Source organism: Eretmochelys imbricata, chromosome 2, assembly GCF_965152235.1.
Source record: "Eretmochelys imbricata isolate rEreImb1 chromosome 2, rEreImb1.hap1, whole genome shotgun sequence".
NCBI lineage: Eukaryota > Metazoa > Chordata > Testudines > Cheloniidae > Eretmochelys > Eretmochelys imbricata.
The window spans coordinates 219,447,775-219,474,584 of NC_135573.1; the positions used below are offsets into that span (position 1 = coordinate 219,447,775).

Here is a 26,810-nt window from a genome sequence, read left to right on the forward strand (position 1 = left end):
AAGGACAGAAAAAAAATAGGCTGGATAATCTACTATGCTAGTGCACCTCTGAATGTTAGAAAAACGTTTGCACCAATAGTATTCACTAATCCGCTTGATCCCAAATGCCTGATTAACTTGAACCAGAAATCAAGGAGCTATGGCTTGCTTTGAAATGTTCATAATACACACCGCTAAAATACTGTTTCCTACACTGGGCTTAAGCAGTGACATTCTCATTGCTATTAATGGAAACTGCTTAACTAAAATTGTGTGCAACTCCACAAGTTTAAGGATAAGCTTGTACTCCTCAGTTCCCTTTCTCTTACCTCACTCTCTAGCTAACAGAATGAAATGTGTCTCTCTAATTTCTAAAAAATACAAGAAAAGCCACATGGTCCAGCACCTGATAAAATGGGCAAGAAAATTTGGACATTAAGAAAAACAAAAGAACCAAAGCACAAAAAAGATGAAGTGACTGGTTAATCTTAAATCTTAAATCGAGATTAGAGAAAAAACTACATTTCTGCTAGAATTTAATAATTTATAATATTTAACAGAACTCTTTTCAATCTGTTTCAAGAGTGGTGTTGTCCAAGAGTTAAAAATATTAGCTTTTGCACTCATCACTGAAATGGTCTGTCTTCATACTGTCATTCCCCCGCTAATTTTACCACCAATATTGTAAGTAATTAATAGATATTAGAAGTTCACCTTTCATTCACTGCTTTCAGGAGTAACAAAAATTACAACAGCAAGAGGAGTGCTTTAGTAAGGTTGTAGAAAAGAATACAGCACCTATTCATAATTTACTAGTTTGCCACTGACTGAAATTCACCTCAATTATATTTTTAAAAATGTATATACTTGCGCTTATTAATTAAAAATGATGGATTATTGAAAACGTACTTTCTAAAAGCACAGAAACATTCGGAATTATGCAATATATTAGTAGGCTCAGACCACCAAATTACAAAAACATTATCATACCTAATTTTTTCAGAATTATGTATTTGTGCTGAGATTTTGAAAGAAAAACTGCTGTTCTACTGCAGAGTTTAGTTGACATTTTGGACAAGATAATAAAATGCAAACAGGGACAGACCAATCTAACAGGCAATTTTTGTCCTGTGATTTTGTATATTTTACCTGAGTAGCTTTATCTTTCATGCATGAAGGGTAGTGTACATGGGGATCACGAGGCCATTGTCCTGTGAGATAAGGTCCTGTTATTGTGTCCAAAGAAGAGGTTCGCCTTATAGTACCAGAGGTTCTAACTTGCTGGGATTTTGGCCTGTCCACTGCAAAAAAGAAAAAGGTTATTTAAGATTTAATATGAAACATAAATTATAACTTTTTGTCTTACCTGGCTTGTTAAGTACTTTAACCTTAGCAATAAGCATGGGAAAAGGTGTTTAAGCAAAAGTGTTTTTGTTTAAATTGAAGACTGTCCTCACATCACATTTTCCCCTTTAAGTTAAAGTACTGTTTAAAATGGCCAAATTCAAATTTTTGTAGCCCACTTTTAAAAGATTACTATAGAAGACAGCCTGTCAAACCCTAACTAAGAAGAAATTTTTGGAAAAATATCAAGGAATTTTCTCCACCATCCCCCAATACTCAGATATTTTCTTGCACTATAGGTACTCAAGATTTCCATAAGAATCTTATGGAAACCTTAAATGAGTAATATACAAAATATAAACTTATCTTCTTTATAAACATAAGATGGTGGTGACAAGTTTATTTCTTAATTTCAGTTTGATCCCATTTTTATTTCACTGCAGAACTTTCACTATTTCCAGCCTTCCACTACTTTGGGTGTTTTGAGACTATTAATATTCTTCTGTGGCTCCATCCACCCTTTCCTGGAATAATGCTCCTCCTTCAGGTCTCTAACTGAAAGTAAGCTGTGACTAATCCTCTCTGAAATCTGAGCAGTACATTTTTTTTTTTTAAACAAAAAGGTCACTGATAAAGTTCTGACTTCACAACAACTTCAGCAACTTTGACACTCCAAAATTATAGATCTTTTTTTATTAGGTTTCAGACAATGCCATGTCTGACAGCACTCACCTCACACTGCTGAGGTGATCTCACATCAGTGGAAAGAGGTCTGAGATCTGTAGTAGCTCTGCCTTTAGACACAGTGGATCACAAGGTGCCACTCAGGCCATATCTACACTACCGCAGTAAGTCAACCTTCGCTACGAAACTCCAGCTATGTGAATGACATAGCTGGAGTCAACGTACCTTAGGTCGAGTTACAGTGGTGGGTCAACGGGAGAAAGTCTCCTGTTGACTTACCTTATTCTTCTTATGGGGGGGAGGAGGACGAAGAGTACAGGGGTCGACTGGAGACTGATCTGCAGTTGATTTGGTGGGTCTTTACTAGACCCGCTAAATCGACCACTGGTGGATCGATCTCAGAGCGTCGATCCCCACTGTAGTATTAGACCTGCCCTCACACCCTATTTTTGGGGTCTGGCAGAAGAAGTTACTTTAAGTTAATGCCACTCATTCCATTCAAAGAGACCCCAGAGATTATCAATGAGGACCTTTAAACAAGGCCCTGACAGGCAGAGCACCAAAGGGAATCATTAGATCACATCTAATTCAATTAGAAGAGTAAGTAGGGAGAGAACAAGATGCCACAGGCTCAGACGCAATTCTTTTAGCTAAAATATACCAATTCCCTCAAGGACTGTGTTCCCTAGTGGAATTATAGGTCTAGATGAGGAGCAGCTAGCTATAGCTCACTCCAGGCAAGACTGATGTGATTCTGGTAGGAAGGGCAAAACATTTTCATAGAGTCTTAGAATTTAAGGCCAAAAGGGATCACCAGCTCCTCTAGTCTGACCTTCTGTATATCATAGGCCACCAACACCACCCAGCACCCACATGCTAAACCCAACATATAAAATTAGACCAAGGTATTATAGTCCTCAGGAGGCTAAACTTGCATGCCTCAGGCAGGGAGTAAGATAGATCCAGATGGATCACTGTCTAAGCTTATTGAATGGCAGGGAATTAAGATAGATATAATATCAAAATGATCCACCCCCATGTTGCAGAAGAAGGTAAAAAAAAACAAAAACCCAGTCACTGCCAACCTGGCTTAGGGGAATACTCCTTCCTGATCCCACATATGGTAATCAGTTAGACCCTGAGCAAGAACCAGCCAGCCAAGCATCTGAGAGAGAAAATTATCAGTACCACCACAGATCACTGAACATTGCACTGGCTACCAACAGAATTCTGGTTTAATATCAAGGTCCTAGCCATCTTCAAAGACCTGAATGAACTATGGCCCAGTTATCTCTCCACTCTGTCCATATTAAAATGCTCAAATAAATAGTGCTTTGGCTGACTGAGCCAAGGTTTCAATTCTTCCTTCAAAACAATGTATTTGTACTTTATGTAACTCAAAAAGAAATCTGTTATATGGTTATTCCCCTTCTGATACAGGCTTCTACTCCAGTCCAAGGCATTTGAGCTATGTCTGTCTCACTACAGATACTGGAGGAAGTTCACACTTGGTCACATCTCTTCTACTCTCAAAACAGATGAGTATTTCTAAAGCTGTACAAAAAGTCTAAACTCATTGGGGTGCATAAAAATCAGATTTTTTTTATTTAAATTGGATTTTTTTGATAAAATGCTTTTTGAGAGAAAAAACCTATCTAAAGATAGTTTTAATTAAGACACATTATAACTCAAAGATATCTCATCATGGAATAGGGATTATAAATTCTAATTCTATAGTATGAGACAATATATTCATGTAATGTTTAAGAAAAGTTTTGTAAATGAGTTCCAATAGTTCATGGATTAGGGACCCAACCTTATGGGGTCCCAGGGGCTTCTGTATAGATTATTTAGGTTAATCTTTCTATTTACCCAATGGGACTTTATGCTCAGTCTAGAAGATACCATCAGAGATGCTTAGTTTTGCAGTTCTCAAACTGTGGATTTGTGTCTCCAAAGATAACATACTTGTTAATAGCAAAATGTTTTAAAACAAATATAGAGAGAGGTGAGAAATAACAGACCCCAATCATATCGTCCCTCTGCAAATTTGTGTACACAGAGTCAATCCCTTACCTCTCTCTAAAAGTGCAAAGTTTCAAAAAAAGTTCAATGAATAAAAGATTGTTGGGGGCGGACTAAATAGGGAGAAGGAGAAGTCTGGAGATAAATGTGAGAAGGGAGGGACAGGCAGTAGAAACAAAAGTGAAACTGTTCGAGCAGCATATTCCAGAAGTCTTGAGGTCTTTCTGAGCGTAGCCTTCATTGATTTGAGATCTACTATACCATTCTCTCACTAGAAGGGAAAAAACTATAATGCCAGAAGGCCATAAAAGAGACCCAGTTTGGGAATATTTTAATGAAGTTCCTCTACCTGTGGGTAAGACAGGCATGCGTGCAAAATGCAAACAGTGCAACAAAGAAATGCAAGACCTGGTTTCCCTAATGAAACAACATCATGAGACGTGTTCCTTCTCAGGAAGAAGCTGCATTGAAGACGAAGAAAGAAACAATGAGAACAATGAGAACATACAGGATCTTCAGGGTGGTAAACTTTTTTATTTCATACTTCTTTCTTAAGGACTGCCTGTCTTCCTTCTGGACTATTCTTGAACTCTCGTGTTTGAGCAAAAAAATAGTTGTTACTCTATGGTACTATCATTTTAGATGCAGTTGTGATAAAAAATAAATAGCTGAAATAGGCAGATCTTCCTTTTACAATTTCACCTTTAAAGTAGTACTGAGTGTCAGTGAATGCAATGAGTAAACACTAAACACAATGAGCAGTGTGGTAATAATAATTAAATAACTGCACTGACTTATTTTGTTTAGGAGAATCCATCCTCAACAAACAGGATTCTGAAGACTATCCACCTTCAAGATCACCATCATTTTCTATAGTTTCAGAGTTATCTGCCAATGATAGTGTTTCAGTCACATCATGTACGTCACATAGCCACAGTATAGCACCTGTAGCAAAAAGAAAAAAAAATCATCATCATCCAGAAACAACCATAGATAAGTTTGTGATAAGAACCAGCGGATTACAAAAAAAGAGGTAATTGATAAAAAAAATTGCCCTGTTTGTTCATGCAACAAACTCTCCTTTCCGTATGACTGAGAACCCTCACTTCATTAACATGGTTCAGTCATTAAGACCAGGACACAGTCCACCCAAGAGAGCATGTCATATGCAAATTGCTAGATAAAGTGTATGAAAAAGAGATATTGAGTAGTGTGCAAAAGGTCAAGAGGGTGAAATTGTTATCTTGAGTCTTGATGGGTGGAGCAATGCACGTACAACAGGATCATTGTGGACTTGTGTGACAACAGAAGAGGGGAATGTCTTCCTAACGGAAACAATTAATACATCAGGAAATGAACACACAGCAGAATACTTACAAGAAGGAGCAGTAAAAGCTACAACTAACTGTGGAAAAAAATTCAAATGCATAGTACGCAGCTTGGTCACAGACAATGCTGCAAATGTATCCAAGATGAGAAGAAATTTAGAAGAGTCCAAAGCTAACAACATAGGGTTGCAGTGCTCATTTGATGCACCTCCTTGCCAAAGACTTCAGTATTCCAGAAATAAAGCCTAATGTTGTTGAAATTGCAAAATACTTCCGTAACAACCACTTTGCAGCTCTGAAAAAAGTGGGAGGAACCAAGCTAACTATCCCACAAGACGTGTGATGGAACTTAGTAATGAACTGTTTTGAGCACTATATCAAGAATGGATTCTGTGACTAATCTGAGGACAGTCTGTGAAAAAATCATGAAAAAGTAGATGGCACTGTCACAGCCAAAGTTCTCAACATTGGGCTTAAGAAAAATGTTGAACACATGCTGAGTACCTTGAAGCCTATTTCTGTAGCCTTGAACAAAATGCAGGGAAATAGCTGTTTTATTGCTGATGCTGTTGAAATTTAGAAAGAACTGAGTGAGATCTTAAATAGAGAAATATGCAACGACAGAGTTAAATTACAAGCATTAAAAAAGGAATGGGACAAGCACTATCTGCAGCTCATTTTCTTGAAAATATTCTCAATACTCAGTAGCAGGGTCAAACCTTAACTGCTGAAGAGGAGGAGTTGGCTATGACATGCACATCCAGCAATCATCCCTCCATAATGCCAACTATATTAAACTTCAGAGCTAAGGGTGAACCATTCAAGAACGTTTTAAAGTGAACTGGTGGAAGTCACTAAAGCACTTGGATTCAGAGACTGTTGAAGTGATAATCTCACTTTTAACAGCAGTAGCTTCTTCTACCAGTGTAGAAAGAATATTTTCTTCCTTTGGACTAATTCACTCCAAATTGAGAAATCGTCTGGGACCTGAAAAAGTAGGAAAGCTTGTTTTTCTTTTCCAGATTACAAACAAACAGGAAAATGAAGGTGAAGATGACTGAAGTAGCTGCAGAAGCCAATATTTTAAGTTTCTCATATTGACCTGGCTGACATAGTTGATTTAATTTTTGTTTTGTTTTTTTCAAATATTTCATTTAACTATTTTAGTTAAACAATTTTAACAAAAATAAACCTGATTTTAAAAAACTTGTATGTTTAACTAAATTCAAAAATTCATATGCTTGTTTTGTTAAAATATTTGTTTGCTGTTGAAGAAAAAAATCCAGACTACATAATGTTGTTGTTTTAGTAAAAAAAGACAATTTAAATGTCTGTCTGGTGATGTTCTCCTCCTAATACAGCATGGCAAAGAAATCCTCCAAATATTAATGATTAACCTGTTGAATTGGAGATAGATATTTATGAAGTCATTGGGAGGTGAACTGCTTCAATTACCTTTGGTAAATGAAATAACCAGTCATTCATTTTCTGATATAGCTGTAAAACTAATCTGAAAAGTTTTCAAAATAAATCACTTTAAAAATATATAGCATATACCTTCTAAAAATGAAACCTACATTTATCTCTGAGTTGTGAAGAATATGTATTAAGGTTATAAAAACCAACAAGAATGCACTTTTATATAGAAATCCATTATTAAATGGAGTCTTCCTGACTAGTGATTTAAATCATGATTTAAAATCAATTTGATTTAAATCAAATCCACCCTGAAACTAATACATAGATTAAGTAGAACTTAATAATGGTTTATTGAATTATGTTAACTCTCTGAAGAGGCCATCATACTGAGCCTGAAGAACTTCTCAAATGAAGCAGACCTCTCCATAGTTTGAGACAAATGAGATGTAAAGACCAGTAAGGTGAGCCAAAACCAGAAAGATATAAATTCCGCCATTGCTAAAATTAGTAGTATTAGTCTATTTTGGGACCACCATACACAGCACTTTCCTGCCAAAAAGTTTTGCAGAAACTTTCAACTAAATGTTGATGGATGACTGGAAGTAGTTTTGCAGACTCCCTATATGGTAGCTGATGGACATTAGGTCCAGGAGGCTATCACAAAACACATTGAATAGGCCATGGAAACAGTTTATCTGCAGCTGACTATGTTTCAAGGATACAGCACTCAATCCACTAGACTATGGAGAATCTGAATACTTTCAGACACAGGCATCTGAGATGTAAATGAATAAGGATGATGTTTTCCTGAATTGATCAGTTCTATTAAGATATATTTTTCCATGTTTCTCAAATCTAGACTGTGCCACACTGTGTTTTGGGGCTTACGTTTAGAGCAAAACGAAGAAAGAACAATTTTCTGTGAGATGTAGAAGGAAGAGTTAGCGTTGGTTTTAAATGATTCTACAGCATGAAGAGAACACCTTTTCCTGGTGGAAGACACAGTGATGGCTCAAGTCTTCTAAATACAAAGATTCTGAAGACATACTGTTAATGTGTGACTGAAACCAAGCAGCAGATCTTTGTGGAACGGAAACAGATTATCAGATAATTAGATGACATTGGTCTGAATTGACAGGTCACAAGAGTCTGTAGTAATGGGAGAACACCCCAGATTGGGAAAGTAGGCATAACTGCTGGTTTTGATAGATTTGCTTCCTTAAGGAAGCTCAGTACTACTGCTTTGTCCATCAGAGCCTTGCATAAAGAATGCATTTATGACTTACTGTTGAGATTCAATACAATGGTCTTAGGGTATGTCTGCACTATGGAAACTATATCAGTGTAGCTACATTACTTGTGTCACCATAACCCCATAGTGTAGAGACAGTCTGCACCAGCAGAAGAGATATTCCATCAGTGCAGGAACATCACCTCCACAAACAAAGGTAGTTACGCTGACAGAAGCATTCTTCCATTGACATAGCTGTGTCAACACTAACAGTTAGGTCAACATAGCTATGCCGGTCCGAGGTGTGGATTTTTCACACCTCTAACCAATGTAGCTATGTCAACTTAACTTTTGAGTGCAGACCAAGCCTTTTGCTCAGGTCTAGATCATCCTATAAGAAATTTCAGACTCTCATAAAGAAGTCAAATTTGACATCAGAATCTGAGATGTCAAACATATCTGTTCTCAGCGTAGTCTCAGCAATGTGTTCTTGGTATATGCTTGGAGTGTGCACCGTCTAAACTCCCCACCCAGAGGGGCAAGTCCCTCTAGAATGTGTCTTGTAGAAGGGGGGGTGGTCAGACCCCCATAGAGGAGCAGGGCCTCCCCAGATTGTAATGTACGCAAAGGACCACCTCAGATCATGGGGAGCAGGGATCAGACATCCGCAAGAGGGCAGTGATCCTCAGCTCACATTAAGAAGTTAGGGAGTGGGGTGTGGACACTCGCAGAAAGGCAAACCCCGCCCCTGGCCTGAACCCGGTGCACGTGAAGTATGGCAGCTTCCCCCCACAAGATCCCGGTGTGCACACAAGGGGGGGCAGGGTGTGGGACTCAGATACCCCGGAGAGGGGTGGAGGGGGGAAATCGGGTCAATGACTCCCAGATCACATGAAGAGGTGAGGAATGGGGATCAGACAATCCCAGAAAGGCAAGCCCCCTCCAGAACCTGCTTCACACGAGAAGGGGGAGTAGGGATGGCAGTCAAACCCCCGCTCAAAATTCGCTCAGATCCTGGTGTGCACAAACAGGGTGGGGGTGGAGGGTAGAGCAGAGCTGACACCAGTGGGGGAGGGGAACCCCCAGATCCCAGTTCAAATGGGAGGTAGGGAATGGGGCTCAGACACCTTACCCTGAAAAGGAAGCTCCCTCCAGAACCTGACTACATGAAGGGAGTGCCACATCTCGGTAGGTGGGCTGGGGCCCCCAGATCATGATATACATGGGAGAGGGGAATGTAGGGCTGATAGGTGCCCCTACCTGTAGTCTCTCCTAGTCCTGCTGTCACTTACCCCCATGTCTCCCTTCCCAGTGCCCAACCCATCCCATCTCACCACCCTTAATCCCCATCACTTGATCCCTCAACCCTTCCCCCTATTCTTTAATCTTTCACTTCTAACCATACTCCCATCTTAACAAGAACTGGGCTGTGTAGTTAAAAAAAAATTTAAAAAATCAACACCTTTTGAACATAATGCTGCCTTGTGATTACATTTGCCTCAAATAAAAATCCCCTTTGATATGAAGCAGTATACCTATTTTTTTCCCTTCAAATTTCTGCCCTGGTTTAGATTTGAACTTACGGTGCTTGGGTTCATTGACTCTGATATTTCATCAGAGCTGCCCAGCTTCTGTGATAAACAAGTGTTTTCCCAGATTGTTATCCTCTCACTGCCCATGCACAGTGTAATTCCTTTAGTTTACAGAGTCAGAAGCTTTTTACATTAAGTGATGAGCTAAAGAAGCAGTTTTTTCCCCCAATACTGCTTTAATTTGATTTTCACCCAAGAGTAGGTGAGTTGGGTGCCATGCACTCTGTTGGCATGCACCCTGGTGCAACGAGTCGTTGTTTGATCTCTATCTGTGAGCAAAAAATCCATTTCGAAAATGTCAACCTCAAGAAAAGCCATTTATAGCTTAGAAATCCCTTGGTCAAATGAACCCAAAACAGGCTAGCCAAGAGAACCCCGCCCTCTATGAGGCATACCAAATTTCAAGGCAATCCAAGTAACAATGTAGGTTTTAGAGTACTAAGAAGAATTGAGCTTGAAACAGAAAGCTGGTCTTAACCTTAACTATTAGCAGGGTGAATAAAGCACTTAAAATCTATCCATGGTTTGTCATCGGGCTATCTGGAAAATTTTATTCCCTTCCAATGTAATTCACATGCAATTTCAAGACGTTATTTTTTAAAAATCTGTTTACAATGGGAATAAAAATAAAATTTGTATGTTGCAAAAAATAACCCTTTTCCTTGAATGAACATTCATATCTGTTTGAATCATGGAGTAGATTATTAGCTAGTAGAAAAATAGCCAAGTTGATATATGGCTACTGCCCCACTTCTGCCTCCCACCCAAGTATTTGCCTAAGTAGTTATAGCAACCTGAGAGAGTTATGAGTCCAAATTATTCTGTACTTGGCTGGCTGACTGAAGGCAAGGTCCATTTATAGTACCGTTATGTGACTGCAGACTTAGCCTCAGAATAGTGTTCCAATTTAAATATTAAGATTTTATTAGGAAAAATGTTCTAGTTTTTGTGGTTGTGAAGAAATCTTCCAAAAGTGGAAATTATAAATTGATGCAATTATTTCTGCCTTAGACTGTGAACAGCCTGAAAATGGCACATAAAAAGCTACCAAGAGATTAAAGTGATAAAATGTGGCCTGATGTCCTTTCATCAAGTAGTATTAGGTCATCCAGTTTTGTTCTGGTTGGACAGAAAACCACATGGTTTGATGTGGTTGCAGAACTTGGTGTCTTTCCAGGTGATGAGTGGGTCTAATATGAAAGTTCTTATTTTAGGTATAGGTTTTTGAATATGGCTTAAAATCTCCCTTGTCTAGATTATAGTTGGGTGCTGCTTATCCAGCATTAGTTGTTGGATGGTGTAACAACTAAGGACATTTTTTTCCTGTTAAGAAACTGTCAGCTAACTATGCTGATGACAGTAGAATAGAATTTAGGTTTATAATTAGAGAGTTGCCATTTTAAGGTAAAAATCTATCTTCATAGAACTAAATTTCAGTTCTGGGGCTTATAACCTTGCTCTGCTTATAGCTGGCCCCTGCTTAATTGAGACAGTTGATAATACATACTCCTGCTCATTCTTTCTTATAAAACCTTACTCTCATTGGTCCATTCTGGCTTATGTTCATTCAGCACTTCCTCTGTGCATCCGATAGTCTTCCTTGAGAAATCATCTTCTTTGTGTTGCCATCCTCTTTGCCCAAGAGAAAAAGTACAAACACATTTCAAACACTCGGTCTTCTGCCCAGAAAAAAATTTAAGCTGCTGATGTAGAAAGCAGAAATTTCTCATGGGCAAGAATATAATCAACCAGCCTCAAAAGTAATGTATATTTTTGAAACATCTGTAGAAAGTAGGGTCAGTAGTCTGCATACATGAATTGTTAATGGTGGCATATATCTAGCCAACTCAAGAGGGTATGTGAATGTTCATGGTTGCCAATCTTGGGTGTTATCCCCATATGCTGTAGGACTAACATTGTAAACTCAAGTTGTAGGTCAGTGTGCAAGGCAATACATTATTTTAAACATTTACTTTTAAAAAAAAATTACTTTAGGACTTAAAATGCATTGATAAACTGAAAACCTCTGTTTCCTCAAAGAAGAAAATTAATTCTATTAAGACAATTGGTCTGCTTCTTAGCTGCTGAACTGCTGGCAGTACAAACTATGTTATGGTGAGAAAAACTGTAAAAGAAACCTGACCTAATATTATAGGTCAAGGATAAAGTATTGTTAATATCACATTGCATCCCCAGAAGCAAATCATTTCAAACTCTTCGCACATTTCACTTCTTACTTGCCATATTGGATATTGCAGGCATGTGAGTGCACTGAGATCAGTTAAAGGCTTGGTCAGTTCAAAGTACCAAATGTCAAAGTTGGGAGGTGGGTTATATTGATTTATTCTGAATGGTTGATCCTTATCAGAGCTCTCAATTTAAACAATAGAACTGAATTAAGAATGTAACTTCTGAATTGTATATTGTACATAATGAAGTAAAGTCATTTTATGGAGTACTGTACAGTATACAGTGTATACAGTCACAGATGGGAGGCTGACTTTAAATAATTGGTCTCCAGCTGCCCTAGATGAATTATAGCTGTATATCCCTACTCATGCTCTCAGGGAAGATGAACTGAGGAATGAGGATTTCCTGTTTCATCTCAAAATATTATCAGCTGTTATCAATAGCTGCCACTGTGGGTCATCATGCTGTAAGTATTGGGTTGTCATTCTCAAGTGCTGCCGTGGGTCACCATGCCCTAATAACTAGTTTATTGTTCCCAGTTTTTGCTGTGGGATGCCATGCCTCGCCACCATCTCTATTTTCTTCAATACTAGAAGAGTGATTCAGGGCAGAGTTTGTGGGGAGGAATGTTCTCTGCAAATTGGTCAAGAATGACATAGTAAGGCTGTCCCAGAAGTCTCTGGGGTCAATTCTCAGGATCTCCTGCCACAGGACCTGCTCTTGCATGTCAAACCATCTTACATGAACTGGACAACATAGGATATTCCTCCAAAGAAGTAGTCTTTCCTAGTGTCCTACAGGCCTTCTGCCTTCCCGGCTTATGCATGAGTTTAGACAGATGTGAGGTCCACAGTGAAGAGTTAGGCTGACGCAGCTACATTACTCAGGAGGGTGAAACAGCCACAGGCACCGAGCGCCATAGTTAAGCCGACCTAAGTCCCTGAGTAGACAGCACTAGGTCGACAAAAGAATTCTTTCCTCTGCCTAGCTCTCGGGGAGCTGGATTAACAGGAGACTCTCTCCCATTAGCAGAGGTAGGTTCTCCCATTACTGCAGTTAATCTACCTCCTTGAGAGGTGGGAGCTAGGCACAGGAAAGAATTTTTCTGTTGACCTAGCGCTGTCTACACAGGGATTTAGGTCGTCTTACCTATGGCACTCAGTGCGTGTGGCTTTTTCACACTCCTGAGTGATGTAGCTGGGTTGATCTAATTTTCTAGTGCAAGGGTGGGGAAACTTTTTTCTATCAGGGGCCACTGACTCTCAAAAAACAAAACAAACAGACATACATACACAGTCACAGACCACACACAGCACCGGGGCCGGGGGGGGGGGGGGGGAGGGGGAGGAGAAAGAGGAGAGAGAAAGAGGCTTGGGGCTTCCCCCATAGCAGGGCAAGCCAGTACTTGCGGCTCCAAAAATGAGGAGTTCAGGGTGCAGGATGGGATGAGGGCTCCAGCTAAGGGTGTGGGCTCTGGGGTGGGGCTGGGGATGAGGGGTTTGGGGTACAGGGTCCGGGAGGGAGTTCCGACCTGGGGCGGGGGTTCGCAGTGTGGGCTCTGGCCAGGCGGTGCTTACCTCAGGTGGCTCCCAGTCGGTGGCGCAGTGGGACTAAGGCAGGCTCCCTGCCTGACCTGGCTCTGCGCTGCTTCCAGAAGCGGCCAACACGTCCGGTCCCTAGGCAGAGGGACCAGGGGGCTCTGCGCTGTGTGTGCCGTCTGCAGCTCCCACTGGCCGCAGTTCCTGGCCAATGGGAGCTCCAGAGCCAGTGCTGGGGGCAGGGGCAGTGACTTGGTCATGCTGGTCACTTACAAGAGCAGCACGGACTCAACAGGACTTTTAACGGCCTGGCAACCCCAGCTTCCCCTCTCAGCAGGGTGACCCAGCGCTGGCGGCTCCAGCCCCATGGGGGGCGCTGAGGCTTGGGGCTTCCAGCCTGCGGTGCGGAGACTTGCCACGGGCCAGATGAAATGAAGCAGCGGGCTGGATCCAGCCTACAGGTCCTAGGTTCCCCACCCCTGTTCTAGTGTATAGCAACCCATACCCTCAAACACTCCAGAATTTGGGAGGGGGGAGAGGAAGGAAACAGCAACTGACATGAATGGTGCAGTTCACCACTATTGTTTCAGAATGATCTTTCAAAGAGATTACCTGATCAACGTAAATACAATCTATGAATTGAACTGGATGTTGGAAAACAATCCCAACTGTACATACAAAATGACTGGCTCTAAATTAGTTGTTACCACTCAAGAAAGATCCTGGGGTCATGGTGGATAGTTCCCTGAAAACAACTGCTCAAAGTACAGTGGCAATCACAAAAGCTAACAAAATGTTAGGAACCATTATGAAAGGGATAGATAATAAGACAGCAAATATCATAATGCCACTATATATATCCATTGTACACTCATACCTTGAATACTGTGTACAGCTCTGGTCACCCATCTCAAAAATATATTAGAACTGGAAAAGGTACAGAAGAAGGGCAACAAAAATTATTAGGGGTATAGAACAGCTTCCACATGAGGAGAGATTAAAGACTGGTACTGTTCATCTTGGAAGAGAGACAACTAAGGGGGATATGATAGACATCTATAAAATCATGAATGATGTGGAGAAAGTGAATATGGAAATGTTATTTATCCTTTCACATAACACAAGAGCCAAGGGTCACCTGCTGAAATGAATAGGCAGGAGGTTTAAACCAAACATAAGGAAGTACTTCTTCACACAATGCACTGTCAACCTGTAGAACTTGTTGCCAGGGATGTTGTGAAGGCCAAAAGCATAACTGGGTTCAAATAAGAATTATGTAAGTCCATGGAGAAAAGGTCTATCAATAGCTATTAGCCAAGACGGTCACGGACACAACCCCATGCTCTGGGTGTCCCTAAGCCTCTGACTGCCAGATGCTGGAATGGGATGGATCACTCAATATTTGCCCTGTTCTGTTCATTCCCTCTGAAGTACCTGGCACTGGATGCTGTTGGAAGACAGGATACTGGACTAGATGGACCACTGGTCTCACTCCATATGATCATTCATATGATCATATCTTGTTCTTATGAAACAAATGGATCATTTAACAACTTCCTGAGCCTGCAACTTCAAAGTCTGAAACCCAGCATGGGCAGAAATCTGAGAATGAACTGTTAACATTTGGGGAAAAAAATCTGCTTTTGTCAAGGTGCTGGGTTTTTATTTATTTTGGAGAAAGGTAATCTGAGCATAGCAGAAACGCTATTTGTGAAAAAAAAAGGTATAAATGTGAATGCTAATTGGGAGAGGTGTCTGGGGTGCAAGAGTAGGTAGGAACAGAGGAGAGCATCTGGGATCTTTCACTAGGCATAAGGGTGTTAAGGGGAGGGAGGTAAATTGGAATAAGAGGTAGGGGACAGATGAGAGATTGGGGGAGTAGAAGGGTTTGGAGGATGTGAGGGGTAGCAGAAGATATTGCCCCCTCCACTCCTAATCAGCCCTGAGTTTCCCCTTTCACTGTGTGTGCTGGGATCTCAGGAAGGCCTACCCTCAGCACTGGTCTGAGCCGCCTCCTTCCCTGCCTGCTCTGGAATCAGGGGTATCCTGCTCTCCTTGGGGTGTATGAGAGTCTACCTGCCCCTCCATATTAGCTGGTATCTGGTTGAGGAGAATCACAGCAACACTAGTTTAAACATCGGAAACCCAGAAAATGGATAGTTAAGATACAAACCACTCTGGGGCAGTGGAGGGAGGGCAGACTGGGTGGACCTAGGATATGGCTGGGGAAGTCTCAAAGACAGGCATTCCAACTTGAGATGGGTAGTAGGTAGTGAGAGGTCCAGCTCAGTTGCAGCTCTAGCTACATAATCAAGGTAGCATATGGCCTTCTAGTAAGCTACTTCCTGTGATAGGCATAAGCAGCAACATAGGCCAGGAGACAAGAAGGGACAACTTATCACATGTTAACGGTTCCTATAGTGCCAACTAATGGCTTAATGGGATGGGAAGGGGAGGGGGAGCTAGAAACAGGGGAAGGCCATGCCCACTACATATTGCAAGGAATGGTGGTGCAGACTATGGAGAAAAAGAGAAGCACACACCAGTCTTTTCTCACATTCTTGAAGTTACTGTATCATCTATCTAACAAAACAGTCAAATTTTTGGGACACAGGGCCAGATAGAGAAATCTCATCTGAGGTCTGTTAGCAACTACACACTGAAAACATTTCAAAGTATGACTATTACCCCAATTCTACTATAATAAAATGTACAGGAAGGGGGGAGAAGCACTGAGACATCACATAACAACTGTGTGGCCAAATAGAAAAACCACTAGACTCAGACTATTTGTAGCTCTGCCACTGGCCTGCTGGGTGACCTTGGACAAGCCATATTGCCTCTATACCTCAGTTTCCTATCTGTAAAATGGGGATAACAATGCAAAATTCTTTGAGATCTACAGATGAAAAGCTCAATACAAAAGCTAGGTCTTTTGTTTATTACCTAGCCATGACAGCATATCAACTGCAAACCAAGGTGAGGTCTGCAGCTGTCTAAATGATCATTAATGCCTATCAGCAAACATAGCTTTCTGTTTACAAAAGCCTAGGAAATTAAATGGCAAAAAAATTCATTAATGCAGTGTTAAGGTTGCTCAGTGATAGCTCATGCCCTTTTAGAATGCTGAGTACAGCAAAACTCAAACGTCTGAAAAGCAGGAAATACATATTTAAGGGGAACACCCATGAAACTTAACTCTGCTCTCTTTGAATGATGCCCCAATATGCCCATAACACACACATTCCCACTCTGCCTTTTCATTGTAATGGACAGGTACTACCTGCACTTGGCCTATCCTCAAACACTGAGCCTACTTGCCGACAGAATACCGTACTTGTAAAATTTAAACACCACCTCATTCCTTTTACAACCCCTTCATACGGATTCAAAGAATACCATCCAAAACTATACTTCCTCTTACCCATCATTAAATCCTCATACTGCTCTCATATCCCACCTCGCTACTGACAATACCTTTGGCAAGACAACCCCAATGCCCTGCTACTAACAGAATCTACACAATTCTGTATTGAAATGATCCAGACTGGAATGTCAAGGTGCACTATATCATGTACCTCTTTCCTTTGACAGCACACATGGGAAGACAGACTCAGATCACCTCATATCATAGTCACAGCTCTTCTCACCTGTTGCACCTTATTCTTCCATTAAATTCAGCTACACCTAATACAGTGAATGCAGCTGTAGTGAACTGAGATAACTGCCAGTGGCTACTACCAGCTTTAGGTGGGGACCAGAATTAAGGGTGAATGGGTGTTTACCTTAAATTTGTATTTCCTGGTTTCCAGAAGTTTGAGTTTTGCAGAACTCAATGTTCTAGGACACATGCTATCACTGGGCCTCTTTCACTCTACATTAGCCAAGGTTTTTACCATTTCATGATATTAGAACCCCATGGTGGAACTGACACCACGCACTTCACTTGGTCATTTAACATTCATATTAATACCAACACAATACAATGTTCATCTTCTCACTGGGTATATTGTCACTTGAGTAGTATGGATAAGACTACAGTGACTGCATTGCAAAGACTAGCATCAAATGGAGAATGTGACAAACCAAAAAAGTATAATTACTCAGTAACTGAAAGTGGGTCTTAATCTATGACCAAAACTGTAATATTTGGAGAAAATTCAATTCCCTCTAAGCAGTAACCATGTTACAGTTCATCATATGGTCACATGCAACAATTCACTTGGAAACAAATAAGGTATTAGAATATTTAGCATATCATTTAGTATGGCTAATGTAATGTATAGATCCAATATTACTGAAAGCTTCAAAATTATGTTCTCATGTAATTTGTGATTTTCAAGGTTTTTTTTTTAAAATTCATATGAATTTATGGCTTAGATAGCCAAACACTATATTTTAGGAAGAGCATACATGGATACTTAAAGTATGTGCTCTCCCAAACATCAATATTTGTTATGGAACAGCTGGTCATGACTAGTTTCAGATGCACTGAAAAAATAAATCTTAAAATGGGGCATAAATCCCTGTTTTTCTCTACATGGAGGAGGCTTTTCAGTGTGGCATTTAACATATAAAATTCAAAGGGCATAATTTAAAAATATTTAATTTAAATTTTAAAATTACCTAAGTGTTGAATCTTGAGTAACTTAGAATGGACAGTTTTTAAAAAGCAATTATTAGTCAATTTTTGTTATTCTTCATTGCAGAAAGTTTATCTGTCAGACCTGAGAATAATCTTCAGAGAAATGTATGAAGAAATTACCTCTTTCAAAATGGCCACCATCTCCTGATGTTCTCAATGGGACTGAGGCCACTTGGTGAAGATGGCCATTATTTCAGAAGGAAGTTTAGTTTGTCCTTAACAATGCTCGCCACCACCTCCCATTGTTCCAATAGGAGAGAAATCACACTGTCCTTGGGAAGATGGTGACCCCATAAGCTATACGGAGAGTGGAACTGTGAGAAGCAGAGGAACATGGGGAAAGGGCAGAGGAAAAAGTGTATATACAGGGGAATGAGAAAGGTACATGGAGGCACGGTAACAGGAGAGGCAAAAGACTGACAGCCAGAGAAAGGCAAGTGCGGGAAAGAGGGCAGGGGATAGCATGGTATTTACCATGCTAAATCAGTTTCTACCTTGCCGCAAAAGACTACTTAGTCCCTGTTCAAGGCTTTTCTATTTTTAAAATTGTTTAGTTAATGCACTCCAAATTACACACTTTGTTTTTGTTAAATATTCAAATTGTGGTTACATAAGGCAGTACATTCGTAGATTAATTTAGGGACATACAAATAAAAAGCAAACCTGCAGTGGGTGTAATATTAACGTGTGTAATTGAAATCCTGAAGATCAGAATGTCTGTATACATTTCGGTTTGGTATTTTCTCAAGGAAAATATACGTCATGTCATATTCCAGTTTTCAATACTGGAAGAACAAAAGTCAAAAACATTCAGTTATATGAAAACAATAATACAGAGTTTTAGACTTGAAGCATTAAGCAATCAGAAGCATGCAGACTACCAGTCCAGACCCATTTGGCCATGCAGCATTCTGTAATAGAAGACTAACTCTGATGTAGTGGCTAGACCAAATATATTTCTCAGTTTTGAACAGATATATCCAAAGTTTGAAAAGCTTTGTTCTATGCTTGCTGAACTTGCTGGACACCGATGCAATTATGTTTCCCAGTTTAAACCGGTATTTACCAGCACCCTGTTCTAAACTAGTTTTTCCTGGGAAATTGCCAACCCTGGAAGAGGGACAGGGAAGGACAACACTATCAGCAGTAGAACTAGGAGAATTTCTGGTAGAGATCTAAGGATGTAGTGATAACCCTCCCTTATTCTTCGTTCTCATTGACTCTACCCAATAATTGGTTTGGGGGATAGGTGGGAGGGAGTACATAAAACAGTACAGTAACTCTGAGAAATGAGAACTACCCCAATTCATTTCAATAATGTGCTAACACTAAAACCTAATAGCTATTTAAATGTCAACATTTTAATTTAAATCAATCATTATTTTAGCAGAAACATCTAGCTAGTATGCCTTTACCATAATGACCTTGTATTCAGTAGGAAGATGTATTTTAAAGACATTAGCTACTATGTTAAAAATCATAGTATAGTCAAGGCTAGTTGCTGTTTTACCATGTGTTAGGTGGTCAAGATAAACACTTGGGGGGAAGGGAGCAGAAACAGAAAGTCCGAGCTAACATACCTTTTTCTGACTATAGATATGACCAATCACTTCACACTGAAGCTTAAGTGCAACCTCCACTATGAAGAGACTACAAGTACTGAGCTGCGGGTAATAACGAAATAGGTCTGACATATTCGGAGATTCTAAGGCCAGAAGGGACCATTGTGATCATCTTAATCTGACTTCCAGTATAACACAGGTTACAGAATTTCCCCAAAATAATTCCTACAGCACATATTTTAGAAAAAAAAATACGATCCAATCTGAGGTATACCCTTGACTGTTTGCTTGCACTTTAATATTTGAGACATTAAGCAAACATTAAAATGCATATACTTTGCAACATGACAGATGCAGTTAAGGTCAGCTTTTCCAACTCTGAGTAAAATGAAACTGTTGCTTAGAAAACTGATAGCCATCAACTACTGATGGCAACAACCCTATCAAACTTCAGTAGCAGAAGGCAGTATAATTTTTATTTCCTAGATTCCTACTGCATTACTAAGTTTAGTGGGTTACTGAACTTTGCTATACTGTTAATGTACCAACCCACATTTTGAACATGTTGACTTCTTCATATAATTCTACTTTATACATTCTTTCCATCTTTTCTTTTGTAGTTTGCTGTATTCTACACAGACACATTAAAGGGCAAGAATGGAAACCAGAAACTTCAGAATCCTAATTCCAGTTTTGCTACTGACTTGCTCTGTGGATGTTGACAAGTCAACTTATATTTCAGTTTCCCCACATGTATAATACTACTTGGTTACTTCATGGGGGTGAAGATTAAAGTTAATATAGTGACTTGAAAATATAAATCACTCTGTAAGTACTATCAAAGTGGTGTTCTTTGATAGTGGTATCCTCACTGAACAAAAATATTATTTCCTTTACATCTATGTGACCTGCTGCAATACCCTGCAACTTCAGATAGAAGAAAAACCTAAATCTTTCAATTTTTCTATGATGTAGTATCTGAAGAAAGCCTTTTAGGAACATTTATAATGGCACAAACAAGCTGATTAACACAGTACACCTAATAAACATCCTTATCAAAGGAGACTATTACCAGATCCTTGATCTACCTAAACAGCCTGTCACCTCATGGGATTGGTTTCAAATTTAGTCCAAAGTGACTTAGTTACCCATATGGATTATACTCCAACAAAAGCAATTTTTAGGGGCAAGCGTAGGGTAAAAGAGAAGGCCACAGATAATAGAGAAAGCTGCAATTGTTCATGCACATTGGGCAACACAGAGTAGGAAGTTTCATTAAAAAAATATTTCCCTATATTAAATTTGTTAGAGATAAAGGAGAGGTCTTGATTTTTGGTACAACAGGACCCTTGGTATAAACTTCCATTGTGTCAAACTGTTGGATGCCTTTAATCAAGGAGATATACAAATAGTTTAATCTTTTGAAGGTTTTTTTTTTTTAAAATACCGAAGCTTCATATGTGCATAGAGATGAACAGTACTCTTCTGGTATAGTAACTGATAAACACATTTATTCCTCTGGAGCACCTGGCTATTACTTTCTCTTATTAGTGTTGGCAAACCTCCAGGAGTTGTTTATAAAAATATTTGAAGTGCTTAATTCCCTAAACAGCTAAATCAATTAAAATATTTTTTGAAAGTTGTCCCTACAGCTAACGCTGACTTTGGAAATTTCAGGGGGAAAAACAAAAACCAAACCAAACAAAACACAAAAACAAACCAAAAAACCCAACCAGATTTACATTACAAACCACGTAAGTGAAAGGTATTTCTGTTTCTGATAATTATAACACTAGAAGGTACCGCTATAATTAACATAACTCAAATCAGGGCATTTCTTCTGAATGCAAAATGTTCAATATGCAAACAGACAAAAATTCTACAAAACTAGTTTATATCTGAACTGCAGCTATAACATTATGACCTCAGGGGAAGTCAGTTCATATTAAATGTAAAAACTTACTGAATTTATAGAATCTATCTATTTTACGCCATATGAAAAAAAACTATTTAAAGAAGCTATGGTCTTTGCTTCCCTGCAAAAAGGATCTAATCTTATCCAACTAGGGGGAATTCTGGTAGCTTCCCCCCATCCCCCAAGCACACACGCACCCTCCAGAACACACAGAATGCAACATTTATTTTGTTCGCTCAACTGACATCTTACCGCAATAGTATTCAAGCCATAATTTCTACTGAACTGTCTTTTGTTGTTAGTCATATTGCCTTATATATCAATTTCTGCATTAAATAGGCTGAGGCACGCATTCCTCACCTCACAAAACTGGGTTATTCTTACATTCAACAAACCATAGGGCTTTATACCTATTTTCTAAAATACTGGTTTGAGTTATAAAAAACATACACCTTAATGACATAGTATTTTCCTTTTCTCATCTTAAGTTTAACTAGCACATTTCCAAGATTATTCTAGTGTACCATTAAAAAAAAGTACATTTATTAGGGGCTTTTGGGGGGAGGGTTGGGCAGGGCGCTAATCTGACGGAGATATACAAAACTCAAAAGTTCTCAGCCATGCAATTTCAAGACTGATCCTGCAGAAATGCTGGTAGCATTTTTTAAAAACACAGTTTTCCTAATAAAGTTGTTTTTATGGCATGTTAAATCTTAAATCTAAACATAAAAAAGCTATCTTGTTTTAGAAATATAAATAGCATTGTGAACATCCTAGAAAGGAGGGTGTGTGGAGAAGAGGATGATGGGAGGAAGAAATGGAGCATGCCATTTTCATTCATGCAGTAGTGATGTCGGTGCCTGCAGCAGCAGTTGTTGCCTTGACCCCTAAAAGGCTCAAACCCAAAGCAATTTTACAGAATATGGTTTAAAAAAAGAAGTAAATCTCAAGAAACCCACTCATAATAGTGGAGTATTTCACACAAGATGGTTTAGAGGGGGATCAAATTCAAAGCATCTATACTGAAAGAAACTGAGAAAAACACCAGGTGTTTGAGGTAGAGAAAAACCATCTTTTCTGTCAAAAGCATAGCCAGTCTCCCACACCAGCATGCTCCTGAAACAATGCAAGTCAGTCTGCACAGCCAAAATCAAAATGATCTCTGCACTGCAAAAAATAGGATTACATCGAGAGTGGGAACTTTTCAGTTTACATCAAAAGGGGAAATGCTTTAAGAGTATGACACAAAATGTAATAGTTTCATTAAGACTTATGTCATACTCAGGCATGATTAAGAGGCTAACAATAGCCAAAGGAGTAAACTGTGCAACCATCTGTAGTAAGATGGTCCATGTTTGATGGCAAGAAGTGTTTCAAGCCCTCTGCTATGACTGCAGTAGTATTCCAACACCATTCTATAGTCTCTGTAGAGATACCACCACAGAAGCTACAACTGAGTTTTACTTCATGTACATTATGTACTAAAGATCCATAACAGAGTCCACTGAAGAAATGAGGAGGCAAACTCATGCCGTGTGGTACCTCAGCCACACTCCAGATTTTGTAAAAATGTTTTTTTGTTTTGTTTTTACCTTTTAATTCGCAAAACTATAAAAACAGTCTTATCACCCTAGTCTTCTAGAAAATAGTGCCTGTATTTCTGTAAAATAAAGCAGTCGATGTGTGCAATAGTGGTCATTATTAGGGCGATCACGTTGTTTTCATTCATTCATTCATTCAGGATTTGCTGTAGGATGTCAGTTTCTGCAGCAGCAGCTGGCTCAACCTGGAGGAGGGGGGACAAATTCCTTGGGGTGCATACAGATTATGGACAGATATATTGATGGACCACTTATAATTTTATATAGTACACACACACAAAACAGTATCAAATTTTATCTGCTGCTAACAGTTTACCATAAGGCAGGCTCAAGCAAGTTTAATGATGGAGAAGTCATTCAGTACTAATTTATAGGTCTGAACTATTAAGACAAAGACAACAATTTACAGTTCCAAACACGTCACTTTGTAAAATTAAAATTTTACTCAACCAAAAATTTATTAAAAATCCCACATGAATACACTAATGAAATACTTAACAGCTCTGCAGTATTTCTCTCCAACTACAGGTAATTACCCACATCCCACTCTCCATTTGAAGTGCAGACCCTCACGCACTGCAACATTACAATGTTTATCATGAAGTTAAACCTGGGAACTGATTTATAATAATATTTGTCATCAGCTTTAATGTTCAGACTTGATGCATATAATTAAGTGTGTTTTGTTTTGGCTGACCTCCCATTTTATTTCCCAGAATTCAGAGTAACACTGTACACTTGTATGTCTCTAAAGGGGAAAAAAAGGAAGCTCAAGAAAAAAAAATATACAAATTCCTAGAGTTAATGGAACAAATGAACCTCAGTCTTTTAAACACAACCTGACTAAAGCAAAATTGCTAAGAACTGTTTCCATTTTAAAGCATGCAAAACCCTGTAACCCTACAAATCTCTTTCCAAATAAGGATCATAGATCTATTGCATAATGTTGGCATAAATACTAAGATGTGATGGAAAGCATTTAGTATTCGCTTTCACGGTAAATACTGTATACCAACTCCATACATTAATACTATTAGTCATATGTTTATATACTTACATAGTGAGTTGCCTTTATTCTAGGACTATTTGAATAGCCAGATCGGCTCAAGTCACAAACACTACAATAGACTTCAAGAATTTACCACATACCCAATAAAGATATGTGGGGGAAAAAATAATAAGGGAACTGATTCCACTGCTACAAAACATGTTGACAACCAAAACACATTTATTTTCATTTCTGTGGCAAATTATAAACATTGAGAGACTTAGGGAGAGGTGCAGGGGGTGTTGAGCCACATAAAATGTTCCCATGAAGAGATGACATGTGATACCTGATAACTGCAGCAGGGTAACATACAAAGTGCATTCAGTCTGATTCATTCAACTGCTGAAGTGATGGGGGGGAGGGGGGGGAGGACGGACGGACAGACAAAGATGGCCACAGTCACTTTAACACCTTTAATAATTCAACAGACAACATGAAGCAGGTTATGTCAGAGCTGTTGATAATGAGTCTGTACTTATTTTGAAGCTTTTTAGGCTGTATTTTAGATTGCAATTTTTAAGGTTTCTATCATTTTCCAATTTCTTTCTTTGAGGCATTTTATGATCTTTTAGGTCTGGCCGTTTGTTTTTAGCATTTATTGAGACTATATAATCAGAATTTTGTGTTTTGTTTTGATGTGTATGGGAGTATTTTAAAATTCATATTTTAACCTTAAAGTTAAAAATGTATTTGGGGGAAAGAAGCGTTTAAGGGGTTGGGTTTGTTTTAAATACCAGGGAGATGGAAGGGGTTACTTTAGAGCTTATATCTGTGCCATCTCAATTCACGTGGGCATACATATACAGGGGTAGTAGTGGGGTATTCTAGGGCTTTTCTTTATCTCCAGGCTTATTTGGCGAGATGCATTTATAGGGTGTGTTTTATACCCATGTGCACTGAGATAGGATATTTTAGAGCACCTACCTGTATCTCATCAAGTTTGCGTTATCAAAGCTTGTGCTCAAATCTCTTTGCACGGAGGGCAGCGCGGGGGGGGTCATACTTTAGGTGTTGCATTTGTACCTCCTCTTGTATGTGAGAGTGATCCTTTCAGGCCTTGTTTGCACCTCCTTTTGTACGCATGTATGCGGGTGTATCTTATAGGCCTGTCCTCAACACTCTATTTGGGAACACAGGGTGGTATTTCAGCCCTAAACCCCAATCTCTCTCTGCAAAGAATACTTTAAGATTTGGTTTCTCACTCTCCCTTGAAAGGGAGATGACATTCAGCGCTGATCCCCCACCAATCACTCCCTTTTGAAGGGAGACAAAATACAATTTCTTTTGAGGTCAGATCTCAGACCCTCTCTTTCTTTAGGAAGTGGGGAGAAGGGGTATTTCGGGGCTCACTCCCCATCTCCATGGGAAACTCATCAAGGGGGTATTTTCAGGTTCGAGACGAGTTTCCTGGGCGTTATTTCATGGCTCGTCTCTTTGCGGTGCATCAGATTCACCCACCCTGTCCCTCTCTCGGGCGGGGAGTATTTCGGGTCTCAAACGCCCCCCTTTGGAGGGGAAGGCGCAGGAGGTGGTGGTGTTTCGGCCTCGGCCCCCCGGTCTCTCTCCGCCCCGGGTGCTTTACCTCTGTACACCGGGGAACTGGGGCTCCGTCTCTCAGGTGAGCTGCTCCTCCTGCTGCCACCGCTCTCTGGCGAGCGCCGCTGCCTGCCCTTCACCCTCCCTGGGTCCGCCACGCCGCCTCCCGGGGGGGGAGCCGCTGCCAGCGGCGGCGTCGTGCTGGGCGGGCTGCTGCCGCGGCCCCCTCCGCCGCCCGCCGGCCCGGTGTTGCTCCCCACCGAGGCGGAAGGGGAGCGGGTCGGGCTGTGCTGGCTGCCCCGCAGGAGCTGGTAGGGCACAGTCGCTCGGATGGGCTGGAGCAGCCGGCTGGTCCCTGCGCTACTGGCGGCACCTCCCGCCGCACCGTTGCCGGCGGCGCCGCTCGCCGCGGTGGGTGACCCAGCGGCGCCGCGCCTCATCCTCTGCGGCGGGTGGTGCCCGGGCGGGGTCTGAGAGGAGCTGGACGAGGAGGACATGGCGGGCAGGCGGGGGTCGCAAGTCCCGGCAGAGGCTCCGTGCGCTGCCCCCGGCTGGCTCCTCACAGGCAGGACGGGACAAGCGCTTCACGGCCCGACCGACTCTCCGCGCCGCCCGGCTACCCCAGCGCTTCCTATCGGCGACGGCGGCTGCTCCCGCGCCAGGCTCTGGCCATCGCCGCCCGCCGGGCGCGCTGCGGAGTCCCGCAGCCGTTCACATCGTATAGCGCTGCCCCTCGCGGCGATGGGGGGGGGAGGGGTCCGCAGCAAGCCCCGTGCGCCTGCCCGCGCGAGCCGCAACAACCGCCACCCGCTCTCTTCGCCGCCCTGCCTGCCCCCGAATGGCAACTCGTAGCCTCAGCCGCCCGGCAGCGACGGGCAAGGGGCGGCAAGCAGCGCCCCCATTGGGTACTCTGCCTCCGTTAGCCCTAGCTGATTGGCTACGGCACATGAAGGGCAGCACTGTCCGCCAATCAGCGGTCTGTTTTTTATGGTGGGGGGTAGGGAGAGCAGCTCTGCGCTGTGGGGAGGTGGCAGCCGTGGTCCGGGCGGCTTAAGTTGCCCGGTGGCGGGGTGGGCGAGCGAGGAAGTGGGAGGTGGCGGCCGTGTTACGAGGGGAGCCGGCTGCCTCAGGCTCGGGGCGCGTGCAGAGCTGGGGGTTGGCTGTTACCCGTTC

The 26,810-nt window shown here is 40.9% G+C and overlaps 1 protein-coding gene across 6 annotated transcripts in view; it reads right to left on the bottom strand.

Moving 5' to 3' along the window:
* Window positions 1–26,464, bottom strand: part of GLCCI1 (glucocorticoid induced 1) — a 106,595-nt gene extending 80,131 nt beyond the window's left edge. For all 6 annotated transcript variants that reach the window (XM_077808049.1, XM_077808050.1, XM_077808048.1 and 3 more), the window contains exons 1-2: window positions 25,684–26,464; window positions 1,129–1,280 (exon numbers count right to left, since the gene is read on the bottom strand). In XM_077808049.1, the coding sequence (XP_077664175.1) occupies window positions 1,129–1,280; window positions 25,684–26,134 (603 nt within the window). In that variant the 5' untranslated portion in view covers window positions 26,135–26,464. The remainder of the gene's footprint in view (window positions 1–1,128; window positions 1,281–25,683) is intronic.
* Between the last annotated feature and the right edge of the window lie 346 nt (window positions 26,465–26,810).